This window comes from Paroedura picta, chromosome 1 (assembly GCF_049243985.1).
Source record: "Paroedura picta isolate Pp20150507F chromosome 1, Ppicta_v3.0, whole genome shotgun sequence".
Classification (NCBI taxonomy): Eukaryota; Metazoa; Chordata; class Lepidosauria; order Squamata; family Gekkonidae; genus Paroedura; species Paroedura picta.
This window is the reverse complement of record NC_135369.1, coordinates 21,822,241-21,844,943: the sequence shown is the minus strand read 5'-3', so window position 1 is coordinate 21,844,943 and position 22,703 is coordinate 21,822,241. Positions and strand designations below refer to the sequence as shown.

At 48.4% G+C, this 22,703-nt stretch overlaps 1 protein-coding gene across 1 annotated transcript; it reads right to left on the bottom strand.

The window, feature by feature from the left end:
- Nucleotides 1–5,171: 5,171 nt before the first annotated feature.
- On the bottom strand, nt 5,172–21,662 carry ANKRD34A (ankyrin repeat domain 34A). Its single transcript, XM_077326504.1, has 2 exons — nt 21,017–21,662; nt 5,172–8,872 (listed from the first exon to the last, which is right to left on the bottom strand). Exon 2 carries the CDS (start codon nt 8,774–8,776, stop codon nt 7,229–7,231), a length of 1,548 nt encoding a protein of 515 aa, XP_077182619.1. The 5' UTR covers nt 8,777–8,872; nt 21,017–21,662; the 3' UTR covers nt 5,172–7,228.
- Nucleotides 21,663–22,703: the final 1,041 nt, after the last annotated feature.

The following is a 22,703-nucleotide window of genomic DNA, read 5'->3' as shown; positions in this document are numbered from 1 at the left end:
CTCTGACATGCTCTAACTGAGCTTCATCCATCTCCTGTTTCAGCTTCCCCTCAAGTGTGTGCTTGTTAATAACTGCTGTTTAAATATCACCGCCTGTTGCTCCGGCTTTATTGACCCAATTTAGCAAAGCAGCCTCCGAGATCTCATACTGATTTCCAAGGAAGCTTTTCTGCTTCTGACTGGCTGAGCTGAACCGATTGGATGAAACACAAACGGAGCCCCACAGAATGAATTCAGCACGAGTGGGCGATTTTACCCATGCGTCGAAAATCCTCCTGCTCTTTAATTCTCCCTGAATGTTGTCATTCTGACTGATCCTGGTTTTGTTGCCGAAGTGGAACTGAGGTGGTATGAATTGTCACTCTTCCTTTATAAAGAAATGAGCTGCGAATATTGATGGAGAACTGCAGTTGGTGGCAACCTCAGTTCTCTTGAGTCTTTTGAGTCTCAGGGATCTGTCATGAGCCCTGTGTTGTTCAACATATTCATAAATAATTTGGATGAAGGAATAGAGGGGGTGCTTATTAAGATTGCAGATGACACTAAACTGAGAGGGGTAACAAATACACCAGAAGACAGAATCAGGATACAGGATGATCTTGACAGGCTAGAAAACTGGACTAAAATGAATAAAATGTCAATAGTGATAAATGTAAAGTTCTTCATTTAGGTAGGAAAGTTCAAATGCATCATTATAGGATGGATGAGACTTGTCTTGGCAGCAGGACGTGTGAAAAGGATCTGAGGGGTGTTAGTAAACCAGACACTGAACATGAGTCAGCAGTGTGACTCAGTGGCTAAAAAGGCAAATGGGATTTGGGGTTGTATTAAAAGACGTATAGTATCCAGGTCACATGAGGTGATGTTACTGCTTTACTCCGCTCTGGTAAGACCTCACTTGGAGTACTGTGTTTCGTTTTGGCCACCACAACTGAAGAAAGGGAATTGCTAATCGCCACTGTGGGATGGTAGGTGAATTTCCTCCAGGCCAGGATTCCGGAGATATCTGATGGGGGGGATCACTTGGGCATGAAATTGGGGTACCTGTGGGTGGGCAGGTAGTTGTAAGTCCCTGCATTGTGCAGGGGGTTGCATTAGATGACCCTGGAGGTCCCTTCCAACTCTGTGATTCTATGATTCCCTATTCACAAGAACAGTTGGGGATTGTTTGCAAGCAGTGTTGTGTCTTATGTTTTGTTAGGTGAAAGGTTCTCTTCTATGGGTTGGGTTGTCAGTCTCTGGATGGGGGCTGCAGTTGTTCCACGATTGCAACAAATCTCCATACAACAGAGATCACTTCCCCTGGAGAAAACAGCAGCTTTGGAGAGCGGACTCAGTGGCATTATATCCAGCAGGGGCTCCTCACCTCCCCAAATCCCATCCTCTTTACTCTCTACCCCCAAAATTTCAAGGCAGTTCCCAACCCACAGCTGGCCACCCTAACCCACTGCAAGGAGTCCTGGCAGAATGAGATGACAAACAGCCAGACTGTGTCTAGCCCAAACTCGACCCTTTCTGGGCCCTGCCCCCAAATCTCCAGGAATTTCTCAGCCTAGAGTTGGTAACCCAATCTATGTTTTTGGCATAAAGCAGCAGGCCTCACAAAAGCTGGAGACTACAGCAAATGGAATGGTGGTGCAGCTTAATGTCTGCAGCTAATTTCCTCATTGGGACTTAATCATTAGCCTCTGAAACCATCAGAGCTTAGTGGAGGGGACTCTTCCTGCTAGCTAGGGTTCCCATCCTCCAGATGGAGCCTGGAGATCGCCCAGAATTAAAACTGATCTCCAGACAACAGAGATCAGTTCCCCTGAAGAAAAGGAGCTGTTTTGGAGCATGGGTTCCACACTATTATGCCCAGTGAGGGCCCTCCCTTCACCAAAACCCACTTTCCCAAGGCTCCACCCCAAATCTCCAGGAATTTTGTGGCCCAGAGCGGACAACTCTACACCCAGCTGAATGGAAGAGCAAGGTGTCAGTCTGTGTGCTCAGTGGTCTTCGGCCTTTCCAGATCCAGGATCCAACTTGAACACCTTTGTAGCAGCATGGGCTCTGCTCAGGTGAAAACACAAGACATGAAGTCATGTGACACCACAGTTATGGGACAAGAAGAAGGGGAGCCAGAGTTTTGGTCACACGAGTGTCGAAAGCAGATCACAAGAACAGGGGCCGGGAAGCACAAGTGAAACACCAGCAGGTATACGGTGGCTAAAACAAGACAAGGGTCAGAGCCATGGAAGAATATTCTCCATTGACCTGGATTCTCTGTGGAGCAGGGAATCAAACCCAGTTTGCCAGATTAGAAGTTGCCACTCTTAACCACGACACCACACTGGCTCTCCAGGAGCGATGGAATGCAACTCTCTGACATTTCAGCTTAGCACTTGAGGGCGGAATGGGACACAATGCAACAGCTGGGTTTTGGAATTGAAACGGTTAACAACAGGCACCAAACAGAAGGGGTCCAGGGATCTGAGTCCCGGATAAGAGGTTGGTGGTATAAATTGCCATCAAGCTGCAGCTCAGTTATGGCAACCCCATAGGGCAGGGGCAGTCAAACTGCAGCCCTTCAGATGTCCATGGACTACAATTCCCATGAGCCCCTGCCAGCATTGACTGGCAAGGGCTCATGGGAATTGTAGTCCATGGACATCTGGAGGGCCGCAGTTTGACTACCCCTGCCATAGGGTTTTCCAGACGATGTCCAGATTTAGTTTGATTCCTTGTTCTGTGAGAGCTTGAAAAGAGAGTCTTGAGTGACGCTGTATAATGGGTGCTAGATTTGTTTGTCTCCAGAGCTTCTGCCAATGTTGCTGGGAGTGCTACATTGTTGAGGAGTAAATGTGAAAACAGACAATCCCCACCCACCCCGAAATTCTATCGCAACCTCCCATCCAGGTAACCCTTGGAAAAAAACGGGAAGGGACAGAACTGTCCTAGGTATACCATTCTCTATTTGCTCACACACACACACACACACATGGTTGCAAGTAAAGAAACGCACTTGAGTTTTTTTACACAGTATTATTTATATATAATTTAATATTGATCTATCTATATCTATCGGTCCATACAGGACTTACCACAGAAAAAGCTCTAAACAGCCGGAAATCACTTCCCGGCAATTTGTGCGTTTGGCCACAGGGGGCAACATTGTGCTTATACCACAGTTGGAAGAGAAGGACGAGTGCCTAAGAAATTAAAAATTTAAAAATAGTGTGAACGCTCTGGGAACAACATCGCTTTAGAATGTGGAAGGTTGTCAAGCAGCGACTTGTGCAGAAAAGGGGGAGCATTTATGGGCTCAGGAAAGTAGGGCTGGAAGAAAAGCAGGAGGGAATTTAGAACAGAAAATGCACCCTAATGGACGATGTCAACCTCACATTGCAGGTCCCAAGTTGGTCAATGGCCACTAATTACAGGTCTGAAATTAAATCTTGACCCTATCTTTCTCCCCACCCTCTCTGTCTCAGCTGTTTCCTGAAATGATGTGAGGCACTGGAATGTTCACAAACATTCCAACCAAATGGTCAACAAACCATAGCCCCTGGACCAAATCCCTTCCCCCAGTTGTCAAGCCAAAAGCCAGATAACTTCATGGAATTAGGACTGTGGAAACATAATTTGTTAACAATGGTCTTGGGGGATGTGGTTGAGCCTGTGACCTTCCTTCCTTCCTTCCTTCTTAAATAGAACCTGTGGCTAATCTGCTGACCAGGAAAAGCACAGGCATAAAATATTAAGAAAGAATGTAATTTCTTACATTGAGCAGGGGGTTGGACTAGATGGCCTGTCTGGCCTCCTTCCAACTCTATGGTTCTATGATTCTAAAATGGTGTGGCTGAAAAATCACAGGCCAAGGAGTCAGTGTAGGGCTGGGAGGAAGAGAGGGAGACCTGCACAACCTTTCTTATGGTTGAGAATTGTAGCCTAGAGAAGCAAAAGTCACTAGTGCAACAAATTAGGCATGGATGGCATGCATTCTTACAGGAAGCTGGGCTTGGAGTGTCCACACAGCAAACATGACACTAACTCTCCTTGAACAAAATACTGAGTTTATGTGTGAATGGCCAGGATGTTTTTTCTTGCAACCCTAACAGGAGTCCTCCTTCCCAGGGTCACTCTGTGCCAAGAAAAAAAACCCGGCTCATTCAGCACCTTGGAGAGCATCTGGAAGAGACTGAAGGTTGGAAGGGATTAACTTCAAGTGTTGTTCCAAGTTCTATTGCTTTGTCAGGGGAAGTCAAACTGCGGCCCTCCAGATGTCCATGGACTACAATTCCCAGAAGCCCCCTGCCAGCGAATGCTGGCAGGGGGCTCCTGGGAATTGTAGTCCATGGACATCTGGAGGGCCGCAGTTTGACTTCCCCTGGTCTAGACTACTCAGCCCGGGAAGGAACAGAAAGTACATTCATGATCCACGCTCTGACAGCTTTCACTGCCCTATCCCTTGAGCGATCAAGAGTCATTTACAGACACAAGTCGGTATCAAGAGCCACGTTGGGCAGAAGGGAGGAACTGAGGCACGCAGAAGCAAGGGAGGGGAAGATCCATACTGCTCAGTGCCCATATTGGCACATCCCAACCTCTCCCCCTGTATCTGTGCTAGAAATGCAAACCAATTCCAGGCCAGGTGAACTGTCACGGCTGCCTTTCAAAGATCCTGAAGACTTCAAGTTTGGGGAGGCTGCAGGGGATTCTTGGTTGCCCTGCAGATTTAGTCCAACGAGGGGCAAACCTTGTGCCTTTGAAGAGGTCTGAACTGTGTCCAGATGCATCAGGGCAACCGGTATAAGAGTGACCACCCCTCGACCAAAAGATGAGCAACTGCATCATGTAGAATGATTATGGACAAATTCTATAAATTTTGCTTAAGCTGCTGGATGCTGATATGACTTTTCCATTTGGAATTGTTTTCAATTCAGTAGGACTGCTCAGCAGTAGGGAAAACACTCTGCTGTCTCTTTGGAATTGTTTATGATATGATTGATGACCCAATCCCAAGCCAGAGGAAGAATGGCGGAAGAAGTGCTTGTTATTACTGTTTAAACCAGGGGTAGTCAAACTGCGGCCCTCCAGATGTTCATGGACTACAATTCCCAGAAGCCCCTGCCAGAGAATGCTGGCAGGGGCTTCTGGGAATTGTAGTCCATGGACATCTGGAGGGCCGCAGTTTGACTACCCCTGGTTTAAACAATTGGAGGTTGGGTGGGGGAGCATGCAGGTAGTTTTTTGGACCTGTCAGTAGCTTATGGTGGGCCAGCCCAGGAGATGAAGCGCGGTTCCAGGGGATGGAACGAGAAGAGGAGACACCTGGTTATTGGCCTGATCCGGAAGGGCATCATCTCTCCCAGCCTCCAAGAAAAGGATGTTTAATGTAATCCTATTGTTGGCACGTAGATTTGTGTCTATTTCTCCGCTGCAGTAAATCAATACATATTAAAAGGTCTTTCCTCTCAGTTTAATCAACGAGGAGTGATATACTAGGCAAAGGAACCCTGATTAGGCCACTTGGCAATCATGGGGAAGGAGTAGGACATACTGACATGCTCTGATACAACTTGTAGCAGGGGTGACAGCTGGAAGGAAATCCTAGACGTATCACCACCAGAGCTTATTCTTCTGAGGTGTAGCCAGAGAGATTTTGTGCACTGAGAACAAAAATGGAGTGTGGTGTTGAATTATGCTAATGTGCAGCTGGGCTTATAGGCTTTCATAAGGAGCTCTAATAAACGGATGGGGGAGGGAACTGCCCAGGCAGGTTAGCACTTCTACAGGACTCAAAATCCTGAGACTTCCTTGAGTGGGAGCCATGACAGTTGCAAGAGGCTGGGGGAGGTCCTGAAATGATGCTGGCGGCCACAAGAAGGACGAAGCCGGAAAAAAATAAGAATAGTGCAAGGCTGAATGAAAAAATCTCAATTTTGGGTGGGTTTATTTGATGAGGAGGAGTCATCAGAACGAGTTCCTAGGTACAATTCTCGTTTTCGGTATAGGAACTTTCCCTAAATAAAATGTACATTGCTAAACTAATATATACATGTGAAACCCAACCTAATGTTTAATTCGTGTGACTCCTCATCAAATAAATCGACAAAAAATTAAGATTTTTTCATACAGACTTTATTATCCAGCCTTGTGTGATTCTTATTTTTTTTTCAGCTTCGTCCTTGAGGGATTGACGGTTCTATCCTGACCATGAGAATGCTGACAGTTCAGGATCAGTGCCTGTAGGATCAGGTCCCAGTAGACTCATTCCTTCCATAGAGGGATTAGCAGCTCCCTTTATCCATTCAATCCCCTTCCGGTGGATCCAAAAAGAACCGAAAAATCTTGGTTTTTCAACTTCCTAGAGCTCCTGACAGCCGATATGCATGCCCATGTATGTTCCCCTCCCTGAATTGGGCATAAAACCCAGAGGTCAGTCCCAGTACTCTACCCACCCCCCTTCCCAAAACATGAGCAAGCAGAAGAACTCAACACCAACACAATTCATAGGACTAAATATAGTGGTGATTGAGGCCGTAGCAAGTGGAGCTCATGGCATTCTTTCTTCTAGGAACGGGCTTCTAAGTAGCTCACCACCAGACTCCAGCGACAGACGTCCACCTCCAAGTGCTTCCTTTTTTCCCTATGTGAATTCATTCCCCATTTGGATTCCATCTTGTTTCAGTTGGGTTTGACGCCACTCCACCCAAAGCTTGGCGTTGCCAATCCAAGCATCACCCTTGTGTATTCATTAGCTTCTTCAGTTGCTTGGACTTGCCTGCTGTGAGCCGTGATGGTCGGAGACAATGAACGTAAACTCTCCCATAGGCCTATTGGTTCAACTGGAGAAGCCGATGTCCTACCTGATATTGCCTGTCTAAAGGGTTTGAGTCAACGCTGTGCAAGGTCAGTGGTCATAGTAGACATGGATGGACGTTCCTGGAGTGCAGCATATTCCTCATCCATGCCAAGAATGTAGATGTAATGACCTGTTCCTTCCACCCTGAAGTTGGCAGTGGTTGGCCCCAACTCTATGTCCAAGCTCAGCTAGGATCGTAAATATGGAGGCTATGAGATGGGACACCAAAGAGAGAAAGAGGAGGAAGACACGGAAACCCAATTACAAAGACATGTTGGGCTCAGAGGCCATAAGAGAGCAAGGAACAGCATTGGGAAAGGCTCTCCAAGTCCCCGTGAGTCAAAGACTGTCAGTGTCTTCCCCCCAGTGATTCTACCCTTTTTAACTGGCCACAGAGTCCCCATGTGTGATCATGCTTTGAAAACTGACCAGCTGCTTCATCTGTTCTGGCTGCATCGAGTGCCTCCTCAGAAGCCGCTTGGCCTTCGGGGAAGTGGGGGCTACGGGAACCAGCCCCTTGTGTGCTGGCGAGGGAGGTTTGCCATTGGGCCGGATGTCGCGGAGCGGAGGGTGGGGGTTGAAGTTGAGCGGGGGCAGGAAGCCAGGGCGGGTGTGAGCAATGTGATCCATCAACAGGGTCCCAGAGCCCCTCCTCTCAAGCAGGCACGGGTTCCTGCGCCTTATCATGTTGGGGGAGACGGCGCTGGGGATGCTCTCCAAACTCTCCCTCGACGAGCTTGCCGGCAGAGTCAGCGGGGAGGCATTGTACTTCCTCCTCTCCACGGAAACACGGCCTGAATCGGGGGAGCCCGGGATGGAGTCCGGGCAGAGGGAGTCGGATTCATAATGCTCCATGCAGTTCAGCTTGTGGTGGGCCGCGCCTCGTGTGCCAGGACCAGGGCCGCCTTCTTGGGTTTCCGGAGCTGTGTTGCGCCGAGAGAGAGGTTGGTGGAGGTGGCCAAAATGGACTTTCTCTGCCCATGCGGCTTCTAGGCCAGAGATTTCTTCTCCCAATGCATGGTGGGAAGCCATTTTGAGGCAGGACGACTCTTGTCCTTCCATGCTGTGCCTCCGTGACAAAGGCGGCCTCTTGGAGAGGCTCAACCCGTTCATCTCCACCACCATCCTTTCCTCGGGGGTCCGGGCCTTCTCCTGATGAGCCAAAACGGAGGGCGCCACCAGGCCCCAAGGCTCTGAGTTCAGCCTCTTCAGCTGCTTGGGCCTGCCTTTGGGTGGGTGAGCAGAGGTTTTCTCCTCCCCTTCCTTCCCTTTGCCGTGCGGAACGGGGTTACAGGAGAGCCTGGTCGCCATGGTGAAGTTGAAAACGTCCCGCTCCTCTTCCTTCTCGCTGCCCCCTGGAGACTGGGCAGTCCTCACCTCGATGTCCGAGGGCGACATACACAGAGCGGGAGAATGCTTCTCTTCGATACCGGGTGAGGGGGGCGAATTCAGGTACTGCTTGGTCTTCTTGGTCCCTGAGGGGGACGTGTCGGTGGTGATAATAATGACCTCCTTCCCCTTGGCCTTACAGGCATCCAGGAGAACCTGCAAGGTTGCCCGGTCCCCCTTGTTGATGGCGTAAACCAAAGCTGATGCCCCCGAATAATCTTTGGCACTGGGATCTGCCCCGTGATCCAGTAAGATGGTGGCTACCTTCGCCCCGGCACCGTCAGCACAGGCGTGCATCAGAGCAGATTTCCCCGTCTTATCGGGGATGTTTGGGTCGGCCCCGTTCTCCAGGAGGTACCTGACCATGCGGGGCTTGTTCTGGGGGTCCTCGTAGGGAGCTATGCAGGCAGCAATGAGCGGGGTCTCTCCCTGGGTGTTGCCTTCGTTGATGTAGGCCCCTCCCTCCAGCAGCAGGCGGGTCAGCCGGAATTTGCCCTGCCAGACTGCCTTCAGCAGGGCATTGCCTTCGGTGTGGACCATGGCGGCAGCAGAGGTCTGTCGACTGCAGGGGGAGGGATGGAAAGGTCACAAGGCAGAAGCAGGAGAGGAGCCGGGCATTTCAGAGCATGCAGCAACCTGGAAAGAGAGAGAAAGGAGGAGGATGAAACAGGAGGGCTATACTGCAGAAAACTGGTTTCCTCTCTTACTCAGTTTCTGGGTTGGGAAATTTCTGGCGAATGTGGAGTGACGCCTGGGGCAGGTGGAGCTGAAGGAGAGAGGGAGCTGAGAGGCGTTGGGATGCCGTGAAGTCTGCCCTTCAAAGCTGCTGCATCCTCTGGGGGAAACTGATCTCTAGCCAGGGCCTATTCTGCACAAATTGGATAATGCACTTTCAAAGTGCTTTTACAGCTGGATTTTCCTGTGCAGAACAGGATAATCTACTTTTGAAGTGCATTGAAAGTGCATTATCCAACGTGTGCAGAATGGGCCCTGTTCTCTTCCATTCCCAAACCCCAGGCTCTATCCCCAAAATATCCAGGTATTTCCCACTGCAGACCTGACAACTCTACAGAAAAAGGTACAATGATTAAACTTGAATAAAGCTACAAAGGACAACTCAGCAAGTTCACACATTCAGTTAGTTCTTGCCTAAGGAAAGGCTGAGTCCATCTAACGTTCCTGTGGCTTTCTATTAAACTCCACTTGTGCCAAGTTAGTAGATCACACCAATGCTACCTGGGTCCTTCATTGATTTGAGTTCTTTCTAAGGAATAAAATATTTCTTGAACAAGGCAATACACGATTACATTAACATAGCTATAAATGAGAGCAACGTAATTCCCATCCAGCAAAAGAACAGAGAATATCCGGCTATTATTTTATAAAACGTTATAAATTGTAAATACGGGGTCTGTGATTCAGTCACGAGATCTGTTTCCAGAGGGTGCCCCTTGTTGCAAGGCTGAGAAAATATTGACAAACCATTCATGCCTTCATTAATACCAGCCTGCCTAATCTGTTAATTTCAGCTCCATAGAACATTGATCATAAAATTCAGCCTCCTGTGCCTGCAACATTTTTGTGGGTGCTACTAAACTTCATTTCATTGCATTCTGTATTCTTTTGTGCTCTGCATAGGACATAGCATTGGTATCTCCTGCACAATTTAGACCAGTTTTTTGTGAACCCCTGGGGTTTCTTGACAGCCCTGCAGGGGTTTCCTGAATGGGAGGAAGCAAATTATTTTTTAAAAAATGTGTTAAAGATTTATCATGTGATATGACCATTTACGGTCATGTCAACCTACACCCTCCTCCCAAAATAGCCAGTGATGGGCCTGGAAGGGGTGGGGAGTGGAGGGGCCCCTGGTGGGCGTGTCCACAGCTCTGCTTCCCAACCAGATTCTGCACAATCACACCACTTCTGGACACCCTGTGAGGTAGATGAAGAAGAGTTGGTTCTTATATGCCGCTTTTCTTTACCTAAAGGAGTCTCAAAGCGGCTTACAGTCGCCTTCCCTTTCCTCTCCCCACAACAGACACCCTGTGAGGTAGAAGAAGAAGAGTTGGTTCTTATATGCTGCTTTCTCTGCCAGAAGGAGACTCAAAGCTACAAATCCCCTTTCCTTTCCTCTCCCCACAACAGACACCCTGTGAGGTGTTTATTGTTTACGTTTCTCGACCGCCGCTCCCGAACAATTGGCTCGTGGTGATCCACAACGAGGTCCACAAGGACCATTACATAAAAATGCATAAAATCACATAAAATCATAATAAAACACAACAGCAATAACCATCAGCAGTAATGACAGAAGACCTAAGTAATGACAGAAGACTTAAACTAATTCCTTCCTCCCACCCACCCATGGCCATTGACAACAGGCCTCAAAGTTCACAGAAAACACCACCATTGCCCTCTGGAGAGATGACCCTGCACAGATGGCAAACCTGTGCCTCACCACAGGTCTATACAGGAGCCTATGCAGGGATTGGCTGAGCCAGAAAAACTGTTTTCTAAGGTTGGTGACCAGTTTGGGGTTCGGAAGAGCCAGAGAAACCCACTTCCCATGGAGTTCCGCACCTGTTTCTACTCTGCTGACATTCTACCCGCTGGCCCTACGATTAGAGGGGAGTCAATATTTTTATAAATGGAAAGCCGGCAATAGGAACAGACCAGGAAGCGACTATTCTCGAAAGCAAGATTAAATTTGTTGCTGTCAAGGGAGCTATCGGGCAGGTTCACAGGGAATTCGTTTTCTGAGCAGCTTCGCAATTGTAAATCTGGAAAATTGGAGACAATTTGGCATTTTAAAAAATTGACTGTAATAAACACAGCACTGCCTGAGACAAGCGGATTACAGTCTGATTCAAAAAAGGACTAAATTGTTACTCGGTGCCGACCCTCCTGCCACTTTTGCGGCGGTGAATTTTTTTGCCTGTGCCATTTAACAACGATAGCCTGTAATTATGTAAATTCTGTACTTATAATTTGGTCTTTTGCATCTTTTCTTGACTTGCTTAGGACCGGTTGGTCGGTGAGCATTCATAAACGGAATGGGAAGTGAAAACAGCCCTGGAGCAAACCAAGCTGAGCAGTCAGGGCTGTACTAGAAGCCAGGCTGGGCTGCTCGGCTCCATGGGGCTGACAATGGGCATTAGCTTGCCCCCTGCACCAACCCCCAAACTGGAAGCGGTGTAGAGGGACACAGCTGGTGAGCTGCCACAAACAGCCATGAATAGGGTGGTTAGCTCTTTTGGGGGATATATCTTGAGACTTTGGGGGTGGAGCCTGGAGTTGGTGGGATTTGGGGAGGGGAGGGACTTCAGTGGGGCAGAATGCTGTGAAGTCCATCCTCCAAAACAGCCAAGGGGACTGATCTCTTCAGCCTGGAGATGAGCTATAATTCTAGGAAATCCCTGGAGTTCCGCTGGAGAGAATGGCTGCTTTGGAGGCATGGCTTTCTAGCATTATACTCCACTGTATTATACTCCTTCACATGCTCTTTACCCAGCAGTCGCCCTCTGGATTCTTTTCCAGCTTCAAGCGTGCCTTTGCTCGAGTGGGAAAATGTCCTCCCATCTCTCCCAGGGCTTGCCAGCTGAGCTACCCCCACTGAGGCATGGTGCCTGCCAGAATTGGCAGGCCAAGCCTTCCATCCACATGGTGTTCTGCGGGTGCAACTGGCAGATCTTCCTGGGCACTGCGTCCAAAGCAGGCTGCTCGGATTCGTAATCCCATCCATCGGAGCCAGAACGGAAAAGGGTAATTAATTCATTTGTTGGAGCTTGGCTTCCCTGTGCCTTGAAGGAGGGCGAAATTGGGGGAAGGGGCCTTCTTGCAAAGACTGGTTCCCTTCGCAGGAAGGAGCGCTGAAGAGTCCCAGGGAACGCGGCTATTTTCCTTGAGCGAGTCGCTTCTGCGTGCCAACTGCACCTTGCACAAGGGAAATCAGAGGGCCCGGGCCGGCTCCAGCCTAGTCTCTTCACCCAGAAGCAAGTGAAGGTCCTAAGAAATGCAACTGGGAAGTGATGGTGACAGATTTCCAGTTGACATCTGGATATAATACATGTAATGCTCTCCCTAGGTTTGTCCCCAGGATCTGTCAAGTAGAGCAGTGGTTGTCAGCCTGGGGGTCAGGACCTTTTTGGGGGTCAAACAACCCTTTCACAGGCAGGGCAAGCAGCCTGGCTAGGGGGGGGGGATGCCATCCACACAACAGCCTTGCGGGGTAGATCGAGATAGAGCGTTCGTCTGTCTGGAGCAGCAGAAAAGTGCGAGATCGGCGTGGTGGGACAGGAGGCACAACTGAACTGAGAAACCCTGGGGGAAAAAGCCAATTTATATACTATCATGAACAATGGATCTTCATGCCATTGGTCAGTTTTGGTTTAATTTCTGTGAAAGAACACTTGCGTAATTTCATGGTTGGGGGTCCCCACAACAGGAGGAACTGTATTAAAGGGTCGTGTCATTAGGAAGGTTGAGAACCACTGCAGTAGAGGCATTTTGGATGTTCCTTGTGAAATTAGTTGGCCAGATCCTGAGGGGCCCAATTCAGATGGGGACCACAGCAGGCTGATAGAAGGGGAGTAAGCCTCCCCCCCCCCAATACACACACATACCAGTTCCCCAACCTGAAGTCACAGGGGGCAAAGAACAGCTCCCAGTGGGCATTTTAGGTTAGGCAAACAGTAAGGCTTTCTCTTCCTGTGTAGCTCAGTCAGGTTTGTCAGCCCTGAGTTAGGAAATTGCTGGAGATTTGGGACTACAGCCCAGAGAGGGTGGGGTTCAGAGTGGAGCAGGACCTCAGTGGAGCATAATGCCCTACATTGTCACCTTGCAATGCGGCTGCTTTCTCCAGGAAAACTTCTCACTCGTCTGAAGAACAGTGGTAATTTCAGAAGGTCTCCAGGCCCCACCTGGGTGTTGGCAACCCTCTCAGCCCCAATCCATATAGCCCCTCACAGACACCCCCCCTTGATTGCACCCGGCACACATCTGCCTGATTAAGAGCAGTGGACTCTAATCTGGAGAACCGGGTTTGATTCCCTGCTCCTCCACATGCAGCCAGCTGGGTGACCTTGGGCCAGTCACAGTTCTCTTAGTGCGATTCTTACAGAGCAGTTCTTTCAGAGCTCTCTCAGCCCCACTGACCTGACAGGGTCCCTGTTGCGGGGAGAGGAAGGGAAGGCAATTGTAAGCTGCTTTGAGTCTCCTTCAGGCAGTGAAAAGTGGGGTATAAAAGGCACCTTGTTTTGATTAGAGCTGGGTAAACCCAGAGCCAGATTATCAGAAGGGTGTAATTATATGTCTGGGCTTTTATCATAGAATCATAGAGTTGGAAAGGACCATGCAGGCTGTCTAGTCCAACAACCCCCTGCTCAATGCAGCACGATCAGCTTAAAGCAACCAGTATCTGTCCAGCAGCTGCCACCACCTCCTTAGGCAGCCCATTCCACTGCTGTACTTGGACTGTGAAATCCCCCCCTCCCAATATCTAGCCGATATCCTTCTCCATGTAGCTTAAACACAATACTGGGGGTCCTCTCCTCTGCTATTAACAGGAGCCTTTCCCTTCCTTCCTCCAACTAACAGCCTTTCAGATACTTAATGAAAGCAATCATGTCTCCTCTCAACCTCCTCGTCTCTGGGCTGAACATTCCCAAGTCCCTCAGCCTTTCCTCACAGGGCTTGGTCCCCAGGCCCCAGATCATTCTTTCCCAAAATCCTTAAAAGCCTTCTGCATTCTTTTAACATCAAAGTGTGTGGGGGGGGGGACCAATAGGATCGCTGTTGAATAAATAACGTCTAGAAAGCTGATCTAATTTGCACCCTGGCTCATAAATTCTATTCCGGGCTACCATTCACGGCTAATTTAGCAGGAACTATCTCCTGCCCACCAGTCATCAAGGCCCATGCACTGTGCCATCACTTGACCCCCAAATTAGGATGGATTGAACCATGGCGCTCAGAAACCTGCTGATGAAATCCCTCTTTACTAAGGCTTTGGTTTGGTATTTTCCCCAGCCCCAAGTTTGTTCTATATACTTCAAAATGCGTGGTACTTCAAAGTCCAAAATAAGATGCAACCCACAGAACAGTTTATCATGCATGAGTCACTGGTACAGCCACCTCAGAATCACCTGCACTGTCCAGTAGAGTCTCATCAGGATGACAGGTTAGGGAGTTTCTTGAGAGCCAGTTTGATGCAGTGGTTAGGACTGCAAACTTTTAATCTGGCAAGCCAGATGCTGGAGATTCAACCTGGGACCTTCTGCATGCAAAGCAAATACTTTCTCACCAAGCCTTAATTGTATGTGTTCCCTGTACAAAGGCACACAGCGAAACATATGCATGAGGGATGAATGGGAGGGAACATCTGTGTGCTTGCCACATGTGATTGCACACACAAAATGCTTCTCACATTGGAGAAATTCAAAATACACAGCTTAGTGGTGTTCATGCTTGTTTTAACTGGGCTTTGTTGTTGTTTTTTTTCTGAGCTAACCTCAGAAAAAAATGGAGGGTGCACATCCAGAAGGCATGGGGAAGAAGGCAAGGACTGGATCCTCTAATATTCCCAGGCTGATAGCTGCACGTGTGGAAACATATAATTCTGGGCTCAGAATCCAGCTTCCTAAGAGCCCCAGCTTGCTTGCTTTTAAAAAATAAGGTTTGTAGCCAGAGGTCTCTGGTTTCTAGACCAATGGTCCCTATTTTTTTGGAGATTTGGGCACCTTTGAAATTGTGACACAGGGCAGTGGGCACAAAACGGCAGTCACGGGAGGCAAGGCCAAGCACAGAAAGTCAGGGGATGAGGCTATATATAACTCACATAGCAACTCTTCAACATTTTAGGCAAGTTTTACAGGATGCCTCGGTGTAGTGGTTAAGAGCGGCAGCTTCTAATCTGGCGAGCTGGGTTTGATTCCCCGCTCCTCCACATGCAGTCAGCTGGGTGACCTTGGTCTTGCCACAGCACTGATAAAGCTGTTCTGATGGAGCAGTGATATCAGGGCTCTCTCAGCCCCACCTCCCTCACAGGATGTCTGTTGTGGGGAGAGGAAAGGGAAAGCGACTGTAAGCCGCTTTGAGACTCCTTCGGGTAGTGAAAAGTGAGGTATAGAAGAAGAAGAAGAAGAAGAAGAAGAAGAAGAAGAAGAAGAAGAAGAAGAAGAAGAAGAAGAAGAAGAAGAAGAAGAAGAAGAAGAAGAAGAAGAAGAAGAAGAAGAAGAAGAAGAAGAAGAAGAAGAAGAAGAAGAGTTGGTTCTTATATGCCGCTTTTCCCTATAATAACCAACTCTTCTTCTTTTTATCTGCACAGCCAAACAGAAGTCCCACCTATCCCTGACCCCTTTCTTGGGAGCCAAGAAAGGTGTTCGTGGTGCCCGCGGGTGTTCTACTTCTCATGAGCACAAAGGTAGGCTTGATGACTCCTCCTGGTGGATCTCAGGAGTTGGAAGGTTTGTTGGATGTACAGTCAATAATAGGTGAGCCCTTCTGCCTTTCGTCATTCTCCCCCATATCTAGCAGAGTAAAACAGAACAAGACAAAAAGTAGGATTTTGTACCCCGCTTTTTACCACCAAGGCCACCCAGCTGGCTGCACGTGGGGGAGGAGTGGGGAACCAAACCAGTCTTGGCCACAACACCAAGTTGGCTCTTGTTGCATAAGCAAATGCATTAAAGTCCAATCAGTATCAGTGGGACTTCCTCCGTGGCTCACAGAGAGCCACGTTCACAACCGTTACCAGATCCCCCATTGACTTCCATCCCTCGTATGATGCCTGTATCTCAGGAAGGGTGGGCACAAATGGATGTGACACAGAATTCACAAGGTTCAGTTCTCTCCTCTCCTGGTACTGGTGAAACAACAACACAGATCATTTTAAAACCACTTCTGGCTCGAATGATGAGCAGAAAGAGTGGCTGAATTCATCCGAGCCAAATAAGGCACCCTTCAGCCCTTACCTCCCTGTGGGGGGTGTACACGTGATAACCAGAAAGGCAGCTTCACATGGGGTAGTCATAGTCTACCTTCCTGTGTTCCCCAACACTCACAGGAGGGCAGCCCAAGGGGAGTCATAAAACCACCTCAGCTTTGGCTTCTGCTCCCTTCTCACCCTTGTCCTTTGCTACATGGCTGCTCACCCCATTCTCTGGATCTCTTGCCTTGCTTGAGAGCAGGCATTCCTCAAGACTAGGCCATTCAAAAAGACAGGGCCATCCAGATGGCTTACGGCAGGGGTAGTCAACCTGTGGTCCTCCAGATTTCCATGGACTACAATTCCCATGAGCCCCTGCCAGCATTTGCTGGCAGGGGCTCATGGGAATTGTAGTCCATGGACATCTGGAGGACCACAGGTTGACTACGGTATCTGGGTAGATTTGGTAGCTCCAAGTTGGGAAATATTTGGAGGTTTTGTGGGTGGAGCTTGAGGAGCTCTGGCTTGGGGAAAGGAAAGAATTCAGAGGGGCATAAAACCATAAACTCTGCCTTCCAAAGGAGACCTTTTCTCCAGGGGACCTGATCTCTGTTGCCTGGAGATTGGTTGTAGTCACAGGAGAGCTCCAGCCACCACCTGCCAGCTCTGGATTGGGAGATGCTTGGTGGTTCAAGTCTTATGACTCTCCCCCCTACCTCTTCTTGTTGGATAGTGAAAAACGGGCAACAGTTGGCAATCGTTTTAATGTTCTCAATTAACTAATTTAATTAAGTGTTAATATTGGATTTTAGTCTAGTCCTGTTTTGTTGTAAGCCACCCTGAGTGGCCAGAGAGAAAGCATGTAATAAATACGATATAAGGATGATGATGATGGTTTCACCTCTCTATGATAGGTTTAGACTCCCTTGAAGTTGGGGTGCTGGGATTAACCCTGAGCTTCCCACTCACTCCTGAGCTACAGTTGCCAGTTCTGGGTGGGAAGTACCTGGATAGTACTGGATAAGTACCTTTGGGGGTGGAGCCAGGAGTGGGCGGGATTTAGAGTGGGGCGAGACCTCATTGGGCTTTAATGCTATGGGGTCCACCCAGTTTCTCCAGCGGAACTGATCTCTGTCCCCTGGGGGTGTACTATAATTTCAGGGGATCCGTTGGTCCCACCTGGGGCCTGGCATCCTTATCCTGAGGACATTCTGTGAAGGCAAAGGGGTGGCAGTAGATGAGCGATTGGGATGTGAGTGTCCTGCATAGTGCAGGGGGTTGGACTAGATGACCCAGGAGGTCCCTTCCAACTCTATTATTCTATGATTCTATGACACATTTTATAGTCTGTTTAAATCATTTGCTTGACTTGTTCCAGATTCTTCGCACATCAAATGAGCAAATATTCCATAACAATGTATAACATTTGCTTCACTGTTTATTTACTTCTTTTACACCCTGTCTTTCTCCACAGTGGGGGTCTGGCATCCTAACATCATTCTCCTCTCCCCAATTTTATCCTGTAAGGCAAATGAGGCTGAGAATGTCACCGAGCAAGCTTCCTTGGCCAAGCGCAGATTCAAACCTGGGTCTCCCTGATCCTTGAGTCTCATGCTGGACGCACTGCACCACAATGGCTTGGTTGGGGAAGGTCCCTGTTCTGCCACAGATTACATGTTTTGATTCAGTGTCATCTTACACCTTCAAGTAAGATTTGGGTCTGGTAGCTCCTCAAAGGTCAGCAAGATTCCCAGGGCTCACGCTTTCAAGAGTCAACACTCACTTCATCAGACTCTCAAACGCTCATACTCTGGAATCATAGAGTTGGAAAGGGACCTCCAGGATCATCTAGTCCAGTGGTTCTCAACCTTCCTAATGCCACGACCCTTTAATACAGTTCCTCCTGTTGTGGTGACCCCCAACCATAAAATTATGCAAGCATTCTTTCACGGAAATTAAACCAGAACGGACCAATAGCGTGAAGATCCATTGTTCGTGATTGTATATACATTTGGTTATAAATTGTATATAAATTGGTGGGCACCTTCAGGAGGAGCAGCAACAGTGCTGGCACCCCCCCCCTGCCAAGCTGCTCGCCCTGCCGCGACCCCTGTGAAAGGGTTGTCCGACCCTCAAAGGGGTCCCGACCCCCAGGTTGAGAACCACTGATTTGGTCTAACCCCCTGCAGAATGCAGGAAATTCACAACTGCAACCTTGCCGGTCACTAAAGTGCTACAGGACTTGAAACGAACACTCACCTGAAACTATCTTATACTCTGATACAGGGGTAGTCAACCTGTGGTCCTCCAGATGTTCATGGACTACAATTCCCATGAGCCCCTGGCAGGGGCTCATGGGAATTGTAGTCCATGAACATCTGGAGGACCACAGGTTGACTACCACTGCTCTAATACACCATTTCCACTTAAATAAAACAACAAGAATCATGGGACGAAAAGTCCTGGGCTCTCTGACAGCAGCTCTGCAGAAGAAGGCCTCAAAGTTGCCTTACCGGGATAATCTGGCCGCACAGGCTGGCCACACAGGGGATCCAAGCACACCCAGCCAACTTGCTAATTCTTCCCTCACGCCTTTCTGGATCCTTCTCTCTCCTTCTTCACTCCTCCTTCCAAAGACGGCTGCTGCTGAACCTGGCAGCTTCAGGATGCCTCCAAGAAGCTGCCTCCAAGATCTCATTTACACAGGTTGCAGAATCGGGCTATTCTTAGCACAGAATCTGGGTTACCTTGGCACAATGCGCCGATTCGGGGAGGGTTTTAATGGCAGAAGGACACACCCGTCTGTTCCTCCTCCTTTCTGGCTTAGCAGCAGTTCATGTTGCTGATATGGCCTCTATTCTTATTTTTCTATACACAAAAGCAGACTCTTGGGTTACTGCTGAAGCTTTGAAAGTTCCCTGCAGGCCCGGCCCTTGTTGTGGGCCAGGCATGTGAGAAGGTAGGTTTATTCGGAGGAGAAACTCTGCATATGCACAGAGGCATTTCATCTATGCCGGAATTTAGCCAAGATCCAAAGAACAGCATTGGTTCAGATGAAGCTATTTCACAAGGGAACAAACCGACTTCCATGCGAATTTCTAGGGCCTTAAGAATGAATGAACCCATGAGGAATCACTTGTCTTATCCGCCTTCCTGCTCCCTCTAGGGGCACTCAAACGAAATCTGCAACAGCCATAGATCAAATATCAGCAAAATCCATATGTCATGGTGGGGGTGTCACAAGCCCTACAGTTTCATCTGTGCCGGGATTCCCAACAAACTGCAAAATCTATTGATAGTGAGCAGAAGAATGATTTTAGTGACATTTTGCTTGTGTATCCCTTGGCTTCTTTTCCTACCCTCACCTCTGCACGTTCACCTTCGCCCAGGGGACTGGAAAGTATTTCAAAAGCCATTTTACTTGGGGGCACATCACAAGCGCTGTTGTCTTGGCCAGTAAAACCATGGAAAACACAAACCTCCTTCCAATTCTCTTACCCTTCCCTCCAATCAGATAATTGACTTTTGTTGCTATTGCTTTGAAGCAGAGCAGGTGTTGTCTCCTGTGGTGATATTAAAATCAAACACTCCCCGAAGAAGAAGAAGAAGAAGAAGAAGAAGAAGAAGAAGGAGGAGGAGGAGGAGGAGGAGGAGGAGGAGGAGGAGGAGGAGGAGGAGGAGGATTTAGTTTTTATTTTCCCTTGAGGGTGATGGTATTTAGGAGCAGAAATGGAATCTGTTTGGAATATTGCTAGCAAGCTGAATGTTTGCAGAAGATTCCCAAACTAGAGGGAAGCTCAGTAGAGAAAATCATTCCATACTTTATCCATCTGATGTTTGTTTTCCTCTAGGATTTTAGGCCTTCCACTACTAGATGTTTGGGGATGTACAGATGGAACAGAGCAATTTAACAGAGGGTACATTGAAGGGGGGGGGGTGTCACCTCCATTTAAATCACACAACTATACAAAAGCGAACCGAAAGAGAAAAAGGCTGGCTCGTTCAGCGAATAATGTAGAATTTGTTTTACTTTTCTGGAGAGAGGTGAAGACATGCATTTCAACTAATGAGAAATCAACAGCATCTGAGCCTTTCTGAACAGGTGCTGTGGGGGAGGCTTCAAACGGAACGGGGTATGATGCATGACTGTATCGGAATACTTTTGAAAACACCCGAAATAGCCCCCCGTCTGGATCGGCAAACTGAGAGAGAGGTGGGTGAAGCGGTGCACAGCTTCTCGATTTAGCCAGACAACAAATATGCGCGCACACAGGGAAAGTGGAACGGATTAAATCGCCCCAGAAATACAGTGCCAAATTTGGAGTGCAGTGGAACACTGCAGGGATCAAAACGAGGGAATCTGGGGATCGGGGAAATACATCAATATAGTCTGGAGAATGCCAGCAATTTGAAATTTAGCTGTATGAAATTTAGCTATCATGGAGGGGGCAAGCAAGGAGGGTGACTTTAGTCGAAATGATGCTCCAAGAATCAGGGAGGGTCCCACACATCTCTTGCTCCAGGCTTCTCTATGGGGTTTCTCTAAAACCAAAGCAGGCCAGATTCGTTCTGATTTTGTAACAGCTACACCCCTGGCAAAATACCCTTGCAGGGTTTTTCTTCTCTGCTAAGAGCCACTAGCAAACCCGCTTCCCCCCCCCCCCTCCTCCCCATTACCACCTGGTTAGAGAGCTCAACTGATTTGCACATGCATGCACTGCTACATCATTTTAGATTTAAAAAAAAATCCTTTCTCTTTGCTCCTTAATTTTCAAAAGCAGACCTGATCAAAGTTGATCATCCAGACCCCCCCGGCCTTAACCATCCATTACCACCATCAAACAAGGCAACCGTACCTGGCTTCATCTTCCAATCGCCTTCGGGGTCTCTTGGCGTGGGCTGACGCGGCACAGCGGCGCACCCGGGCTGCATGCTTCTATGCTCCTGGAAAAGGCGAGAGGAGCTCTGGCGATATCGCATGCCTCGCCGTCTCCTTGGCGCACCAGACACGTGTCTTCCTCTTGCACGGAGTTATTTTTGTGTTTTGGAATGATAACATTCTCTGCCGCGCTTTGGCAGCACGAGAAGAGCAGGACGGGTTTCGTTCGGACCAGCCATTACAAAGCAGCCAGTTAAGAAAATAGGATTCTCATCTATCTATCTATCTATCTATCTATCTATCTATCTATCTATCTATCTATCTATCTATCTATCTATCTATCTATCTATCTATCTATCTATCTATCTATCTATCTATCTATCTATCAATCATCTACTGACTGACTGACTGACTGTCTGATCTACTGCCTGAATTTGGTTCACGGTTAGGATATTCCTGCCTCCCTTCTATTTTTAGCTTCCTCACCCATCGAATGCAAGCAAGATATTCCCATCAAAATACACGGCACCGACATACACATTAGGGGTGGGGGGGGAAGGACTGCCCCTTTTCTCTCTCCACCTCCACCCCCCCCCCCCCCCGTCTTCCAGCAGTTCTGAATTCTGCACTCCCACCCTCCACTGCAATTTCGTGGCCGTCCCCCCCCTTCTCCCCAGAGGATCTTGCAAATTATCCTCGTCTCAGTTCAGTCTTTGGATCGGCGGCTGTATGAATTCAAGAGCTCTCCCCTTCCGTTGTCCTCTCTTTCATGCTGGCTGTGGGGTTCATGGCTGTGATACAGGGAAGACTCCTGTCAAAAACAAACAAGCGCGTTTAAAATATGGTTCCTTTTGTTTGCTTAGTTCTCATCCCAAAAAGAAAAGGAAGCCTGCATGGATAACTGCATCTTGCTCCCCTGTTCTTACTCTTCACCCCCCCTTTCATTTCTCCCCCCCCCCCCCCGTTTTACAAAATGAGGACAGGAATAAGATTGGGAATGCCTTGGGGCAGGGACCTCTTTTGTTTGGGGGGGGGGGCTTTTCTGGCTTACGGTACTCAGTCCAGTTCCACAACTGGTTCTGATTTAAAACAGCAGCAGCAATCGCCACACATTTAATTTTCTTTATTTTCTCTAAAACATTTCTAATGCTGCCTTTCCACCACCAAAACGGGGGGGGGGGGGGGTGTGCAAAAAAAAAAAGTTTTCACCGGCTGGTGGAACACTGTAATAGAGACAGACAAATCTCCTTGAGAAGGCAGTTCCAAAGTTTTGGTGACACCATCAAGAAGTCCCTTTCTTGGATTGCCTTCTTTCTAGCCTCAGCTGGTGGGGACACCTGAAGAAGGACCATGAAGGTAGGTTTACAGGAGTGACCGTGGTCCTCCAGGAATCCCCAAGCTATATAGTGGTCAATACCAGCACCTTGTATTTGAGTCTGGAAGCAAACTGAGGGTCATTGTTGATGGACCAAGATTGGAGAGACATGGTCCCTACAATCCAACTCAATATCCTAGCAGCATCATTCCCTGAAGCTTTCAAACAGTCTCCAGGGACTGCTCCATGTACAGCTCATTGTAGCCATCTAATCTAGAAGAAGAAGAAGAGTTGGTTCTTCTATGCCGCTTTTCTCTACCTGTAGGAGTCTCAAAGTGGCTTATAATCA

Bases quoted from the DNA above. Each gene is read 5' to 3' on its own strand.
- ANKRD34A (XM_077326504.1), bottom strand. From the start codon at position 8,776: ATGGTCCACACCGAAGGCAATGCCCTGCTGAAGGCAGTCTGGCAGGGC.